Below are 7891 nucleotides of genomic sequence, written 5' to 3'. Positions count from 1 at the left end.
TGTCCTTCCTGGACCATACAGGTGGGAGATACTCTGAAGGAGGACACAACACATGCATGTTTCATAGACCGTGTGGAATGAGGATAAGATTTAATCGTTGAAGACTCGACGCGGTAAACTAAAGGGGGGACCCCTCATGATGATATTCCGCACGTAGTCGATGAGTACCTTACATAGGCTGGTTTCATACATGTGGCACGCATGCGTCATATTCAGGTATGTATTTTAGAATGTAATGTATTATATTGTGATTACACTAATCTTTATAAATTAGTGAATTGTTTACATATGAATTGATAATTGTCTTATATACGTCAGATTGATTCTGCCCTTATCAGTGCTTTGGTCGAGAGGTGGAGACCAAAGACACACTCACCTTTCACATGATGCAGGTAGAGATGACCATTACCTTACAGGATATGGCGGCTATACTGCGATTGCCTACTGACGGGTAAGTAGTTACTGGATGTATCACATTGGATTGGTCGGCTGAGTGTGAGGAGGTTTTTGGTCATATGCCCATTGATGGATCTGACCTCTTTGGTGGCGATCTACGGCTTTCATACTTTGATAGACTGTATGCCCTTTAGGGTCCAATTGCTGAACATCCCGATGAGGTGATGCGTTACAATAAGGCGCACATTGCGCGTATATTAAGAGCATGGCTCCTGTTCGGCAAATTAGGGGGTAACAAAAAATAATATGCTAGGGTGCCGATATGAAATAAGACATATATTTTACATTTGCGTAACATTCATGCGAATGTTAGCGAGGAAGTATTCCCAAGCTTCCAAGGTCTCACCCTCAACAATGGCAAATGCAAGTGGCAAACATTCATTATTTCTATCTTGAGCCATGACAATCGACAATTTTCTTTTTGTACTTGCCATATAAATGAGTGCCATCAATTTGAATCATTAAAAATTGAAAGACTCGCAACACTGTATGAAAGTTCAGAAAATGTGTTGAAGTACACGTTTTCCACGTACCATTCGATTCGCCATAAAATAAACATTTGTTTGAACATTGTAAAAAGAACCTGATGAAAAGCGAAACATATATTCACACCACCTCGGCAAAAATGCATAAGATTCCTCCCAATCACCATACATCATTGCAATTGCTTTCTGCTTCGCATACCATGCCTTTCTATATGAAACTTTGAATCCATAGGACTAAGTGATCCTCTCCTGAACCAGTGCAATTGAGACTGATTGCTCCTTCTTGATCATCTATAATAATCAAATTGTAACGTACACATTAAGACAAACAAAAATACAATCAATATTTCATAATCAGAAAATTTTCTAATAATGTACCTAGTATGAGTGCAGCAATAACATCATAATCAATCTGTCTGTGATCCTGGTCATTCAAGCAATTTTGATTTCCACCCCATTTAGTAACCTTCCAATTTTCACCGTACGTTGGTTTTATTACCCTAATCTTCCACGGGAAACCCTGTTTATACGCACAACATTTCATGCTTAATTTTGTAGGCATGCTCTCAACCACAATCGTTTCTTGATGCTCATTCATGAGATTCACTTTATTGCCATTTGGGCCTCTATTTTTTATGCAAATTCCTGCTTAACAAACAACTTTTCCCTTAATTGTCATGGACCCTGGTCTGAACCCGAACCCTCGGTATAAGATTCTTGTTCGCTCGGATGATCCAATCAATGTATGTGGAATGTGGAATTTCATTCCAAAAAAGAGTAACAACATCATCACCCGCATGTACGAATTAATAATAGTAACAAAAAGAAAAATTACGTAAACAAAACCATATATGTGTATATGAGTTGTTTACTAACATAGCTTTAGGATGTTATAGTAATTGATTCGACCCCATATCATGATGTTCTGGGATTTGAGACCCCCCCGATCATAATATGGATGGATCTGAATCGCAGACCGAGCACATTCCTCATTATTGTCCGAAGCACTAGCATCCTCCGCAAGAAGATGATCTTCCATTGCCATATATTCATCATCGTCTTCATCATCAGCCTTATCCATAACCCAAGTAAGGTCTTTTTCATCTTCCTCAAACATGTTAACAACTAGAGCAGCTGATGATGGTAAATTACGTGGAGAATTGAAAGCAGCTGACCACATCGGTAAAATTCTATCCTCTACTCCGACAATATCCATGTACAACTCTAAAAATCTTTCCTTGATTGGTTGAAGAATTCTTCCATTACCATATCTACGTCTTCATCATCCATAACTTGAAAGCCCATGTACTATTCAGATTGTCATAAACTTGCCATGACCTCATGGGTTGAATTCTTCCATTACTATATCTACGTCTTTGAGAGCTAATTTTTGACGAATTTTCTGATGTAGTTCGCCAACTGTTGAGTTTTGCTTCATACATCAACACGAATTTTCTTGCCTTAAAAAACTACACCACGTCGACCTTCCACTTTCCTACAATTATAATATAGAACAACATGAACATAATCAAAATGTGAGTTCATTCTTAAATATATTAATAAAAAACACAAAAGAGGGTATGAATAAACAAGTGATAATATATGTAAAAGTTGGATTTATGATGGAGAAGAGTCGTGAAAAATATGGAGAAGAGAGGGATTTAAATAGGGGAGAACTGAGTTAATCACACCCAAATAATACAGGATAGGGTTCCTGGTCACGCCCCAGCTTGGGCGTGTCTCTCTCTTTATGACTCACTCCCTATGGAGGGTGTGTCTCTTCATAGGTCACGCCTTATGTAGAGAGCGAGTGGTCACACCCAATTTTGGGCGTGACTGAGTGCAATAGATCCGTTTTTAGTTTTAAAACAACTATGTTTTCGTAAATAATTATTAAAATATCAATATTTTAATTTTTTTTCGCCTAAAAATACAACTACAACTTATTACTTCGACTTAAGATTGATAATGGATATTCAACACATAAAGAACCATTTTAACTTAAAACCTTAATGATTGGGTGACACTACATCAATAATTTTACATCTCTCTAACACACCTGGTCACACAAAAGCTCTTTGAGCTTGAAGCATGAATATTGCACAGATCCATTTATTGATTTATCTTGTGCTGCACAGGCCCATTTTTGGTTTACCTTGTGCTTACTTAATTCCACCATAAAGTTGGGGTAGTGAGGATCGAACTCGTGATCATTTGGTCACTTAAGCTTTGGTACCATATAAAGAACCATTTCAACTCAAAACCTTAAGGCGTTGAGTGAAATTATATTAATAATTTTATATCTCTTTAACTGAAAGAGGCTATCTCTTTAACTGAAAGAGGCAGAGGCTTTGTAAGTAGATCTGCGAGTTGATTTTGAGAACGAATAAGGATCAAGTTGATTTACAATATTGAGTCTTGAGTTCCACAGAAAAGAAGCAACAGGAAGACGAAGTAAAGTTGTGATATTACTTAGCTTAATTACTACATGTTAAAAAAACAACATGCCTTTTTAACATAAGGCCGAAAGAAGAAAATGAGACAAAGGCTACCTTAAGACAAATATTGTTACAAAGTAACTAAAAATACACTAAAACTTATTAATTATACATCTTTAATTTTCAAGCAAGATTTGATGATTTTTTCTCTCCATTAATTGTTTTGTGTGTGTCTTCCTTATCATCAAACATAGTTTGCGTTTACAATCAAATCCCAACTATATGGTTTATAAAATTATACATCACTTATTAATAAAAAAAGGGTAAATTACACAAAGCCATTGATAAACCTTTAGTTTATCTTGTTTTTATAGACTAAAATCAAATGAATTATCATGTTAAATGAGTAAAAACTAGGGTTTTGATATAAAATACATGAATTATGTGATTATGAATTAAATAATACATATTTGCTATTTTGAAGGAATTTGATGATAAATGGAGTCAAATATGAAGATTGGATAGATGGAGATCAAAACTATAAGATATGAGGATCTATCTAAAGAAAATCAAGAAAAATCAAGTTGTTAAAGAGGAGGCTTAAGCCCCCATTTCAAAGCTTAAGCCTCCCAATTATTCCAAAATAAGCAAATAACCACTGCCTGAGGAAGTTTAAGCCCCCAACTCAGGGCTTAAGCGCGAACCAAGAAGAAAATTCAGATTCGAAGAGCGCGTTTAAGCGCGCCACGTTAATTCTGCATGCAAATCTTAAAAGGCTTAAGCGCCCCACAGCGCCACCTAAATATGAATTTAATAATATTTAACATATTATTAAATTCTAAAACTATTTAACATATTTAATAATATTAAGACAATAATACCTTTATTCTCAAGCCACCTAAACCATTATCATGACACCCTGATCTTGCACCACGGCCCTCCAGTTGCCACCTTGTCACTGGTCATTAGTGCCCTTCCTTTCAAGTGCAGTTTCTAATATGAATTTAGTAAGGAATTGATATAAAAAAAGAAAGAATTGAAAGAGTTACTAGATGGTCAAACTTAGGGCAAGTCATTGCCTGCACATCCGTCAATAGGCCTTGTGCTTTCTTCCACTGTGGAGGTTTTACCAAGCACTCAAATAGTAGCACCAAAGAATGCCAAGTAAAACCCATTATAGCAATTGCAAAGATGGGACCAAATATGTCTTTGAATTAAAAAAATATTTGTTTTTTGGACCCCAACGGAGTCACCAGTACTCAAACAAAGGACTTCCATTCCGTAGTAAAACGATCTTACCTCTGGTTCATCTGTTGTCCAAGGAAAACCCTGTGCAACAGGTATCCTCTGCCTGAAATTATAATTAAATCAATACATTTGTGTGTGCGATCGCCTTTAGGATATCGCTACACCAATAATAGTACTTAACATGCAAAAGTCTTAATTTGGACAAGGATAATATAAGGCTGCGTTACGTATGATTGGATTTTATAACTGAAGATAAGCCTACCTTTCCACTCCAGCTGCAGCCACTAACAACATAGAGCTTAAGAGCTATATCTTAATGCGATAAAATTTCGAAAGCATGTGACACTTAAATTGTTGAAGCGAACTATTACTTATAGTTTATTAGTGTTTTTAGCTACATTTGCTGTGTCAGTTGAACTAGAGCTGCAGACAAAGTAGCAATTAGCAAGGCTGGTTTTTGAATCAATTGGAATTACTGCGCACTTCCCTCACGGTTACGGCAATGAGCAATGTATAGCGGCTCCATAGCCCATGTATTTTCACATAATCACATAAACTAATTGCCCTGAGAATTGTAGCCTCCAAAACTGTTCCCTTTGAAATCATTGTTGCTGATTTATATATTTATATTAAGATTTATCTTCTATGTATACATAAAAGTATGCGAGATTGATATTTTCTCTTTTTCGGAAGAGTGACCATTTTGCCACACTTGGCAAAAAAATTTACCAGACTGCCACGCCAAGAGTAAATTTTGTCAAAATGCCACGCTGCACCCTTAGCCGTCGTTGAAGAAGTCTGACAACATAACTAATTCACATTATCTTATCTTAACTCTTAATTATTTTCAGACTTCTTCAACGACGGCTAAGGGTGCAGCGTGACATTTTAGCAAAATTTACTGTTAGCGTGACAGTCTGGTAAATTTGTTTGCCAAATGTGGCAAAATGGTCACTCTTCCCTCTTTTTCCTTCTTCTCCTAACATGAGCTCATATGAATCCAATATACTTTTATGTATGTGACTATATGTAAGAAATAAAATTTATAACATGAAAATATTAAACACTTTATATTAACATACAAGATAACATATACATGTGATATATATATAGGGGCGGGATATTCTTACACCAGTGTAAGAGTTAGAAGTCTTACACTCAATCTTGACCATTGATTCACTTGTATCTAATGGCTCACATTACTAAAAAATTAGAGCCCTTATATATAAGTGTGATCAACGGACAAGATTAAAAGTGTAACTTACACTGGTGTAAAATGATCCTGACCCATATATATATATATATATATATACAGAAACTCTCAATTTATATTTTATACATGGTTTTGAAAACCGAGTTGACAAAAGTTGTAATCGTAGAGAGTTACAATTGAAGGCCCTAGGTACGGCGCTCCATGAACAACTAGGTCATTAGGCAATGGTTTCTCCTCTAGCATGGCATAACCTGTAGCAGTAGCACACAAATTAATATTTATATATTAAAAAAAAGATATATTAATGAAGAGAATCAGAGCATTCAAAATTAAATCACCAGTGAGGGAAGGGATAGGGGCATCTGAATAGTAAGTGGAAGGCCTTCCAAACTCTTCAGAGTATGGTGGAGACAGCACGTCTAGTATTGCACATGGGGTCAACGCTTTGAAAGAATGAATGTTGCCACCACTTCTTGGAAATAATATAGATGGCTCATGTGGCGCTTTGATTACTTCATCAATTACCCTGCCTGCTAATCCTACTACACCCCCGCAACAATATTGAAAGACAAAATGTTATTATGGTCAATTTGAATTTTGTGTAATACGGTGAGAAATTCAAATTAAAATCTTTATGCTGTAGTAATTCTTCTTACTTGTTTTGCACCCAGAAGTATCCAATTTGATCCAGTCATAAGCTTTGACATGGACTGAGCCATATAAAATCTTGCTCAACACTGTCATTCCCGGGTGATCATGAAGTGGAAATAACTTTCCTGCTGGAAGACAGAACACGCCAATCTGCATGTTCTTAAAATTCATTAGATTAAATATTGTCCTTAAACTTTCATTAACAAGAAGTAAACAAATTTAGTACTTAAATTTTCTACTCACAGAGAAATTGTCACATTCATGAATGTGAATATATGTTATTTCAGAGAAGCCTTGCCCACAAAGCAATCCCCTGCTGCCATCTATGTTTGTCTCTGAAATCGGAGAATCACACGACCCGAACTCGTCAATTCCTACATCTATAGCTTCAATTTTATCTGCAAATTCATTAACCTCAAACCTATGAATTAGTCTTCTATTTACATACCACACATAAGCTAATACAATGGTTAGGAAAATTATAAAGACAAACAATAACATGTGCACTTGATTCAGGATGTGGATATATAAAAACCCACCTAGGAGATTTTTCAGATAATGAATTTGTTGAAAAGTTGGAAGCCCCTCCTGAGAAAACAAGGCATGACAAGCATCATACAGAACTTGTATTTTGTTCCTCTCCACCATTGTCTGTTTGGATGGCCAATGTTTAACGCATTATGGAGATGAACGATGACTATAAATTGAAGGACAGTGAATAACGTCAACCAAACCTTGGGCCCGATCTGACTTATTTTATATTACAGTGTGCTTTTGTTGTTTGAATCTTTTTCCATTTCGGAAAGGGAAAGGGTTCTTTATTATACAACTAAGACAAGCTGGGGGCGGAAGCTTGAATTTTGACATTAGTCAATTTTTTTAATATAATTGCTGCCCTATGTTTAAAGATAAAAATGGGCTGTAGATATTAAAACTGTGTGACCCCTTCTGTTGCTTACATTAAATTTTTTAAATTACTAGCAGTATGCTTAATTTTCTATATGAAACTCTAAATAATGCATTAGGAAAAAATTATAAAAGGCAAGTTTTTGCCGTCCACGCACTATTTCATGTCAGGCGTTAAAGAAACAAGCACTGTTGCTGGTAGTATAACTAACAAATATCTGTTTTGGTGAATTGATTATGTACACCATGCTAAGAGATATAAGATTAAATATTGATCAGTAACCGTTGGTGCCGAAAAGAGGAACACGTTCACATTGAAATTCGGTGACTATACATCAAGACAATAATCTTCTTGTACTAATTAGATGTAGTGGGGAATTCTGTTGTTCCCTTTTCCTAGAAACATTTGCAATTGATTTTTTTTTTTTTTACACTTTTCATTTTATTTCATGATTTTTTTATATGAGAGAAAATATAAAGAAATTGTGTTAGAA

General features: G+C 35.6%; 1 protein-coding gene across 1 annotated transcript; it reads right to left on the bottom strand.

The window, feature by feature from the left end:
- Positions 1 to 5960: 5960 nt before the first annotated feature.
- On the bottom strand, positions 5961 to 7139 carry LOC133307692 (plant cysteine oxidase 4-like). The gene is made up of 5 exons (XM_061508242.1): positions 7031 to 7139; positions 6735 to 6889; positions 6497 to 6641; positions 6179 to 6382; positions 5961 to 6091 (listed from the first exon to the last, which is right to left on the bottom strand). Exons 1-5 carry the CDS (start codon positions 7137 to 7139, stop codon positions 5961 to 5963), a joined length of 744 nt encoding a protein of 247 aa, XP_061364226.1.
- Positions 7140 to 7891: the final 752 nt, after the last annotated feature.

The sequence above is a fragment of the Gastrolobium bilobum genome, unplaced genomic scaffold (genome assembly GCF_033153095.1).
Source record: "Gastrolobium bilobum isolate Gb01-03AN ecotype WA unplaced genomic scaffold, APGP_CSIRO_Gbil_v1 utg11339, whole genome shotgun sequence".
Taxonomy (NCBI): Eukaryota; Viridiplantae; Streptophyta; class Magnoliopsida; order Fabales; family Fabaceae; genus Gastrolobium; species Gastrolobium bilobum.
Note: the sequence above shows the minus strand (reverse complement) of the source record. Positions and strands in the feature narration are given on the sequence as shown.

Excerpts from the sequence above, each read along its gene's own strand:
- LOC133307692 (XM_061508242.1), bottom strand. The coding sequence starts at position 7,139 with ATGGTGGAGAGGAACAAAATACAAGTTCTGTATGATGCTTGTCATGCC. Across the intron at positions 6,642-6,734 it reads ATGAATGTGACAATTTCTCT|ATTGGCGTGTTCTGTCTTCC; the intron begins GTGAGTAGAAAA and ends AAGAACATGCAG. Across the intron at positions 6,092-6,178 it reads CCCTATCCCTTCCCTCACTG|GTTATGCCATGCTAGAGGAG; the intron begins GTGATTTAATTT and ends CTACTGCTACAG.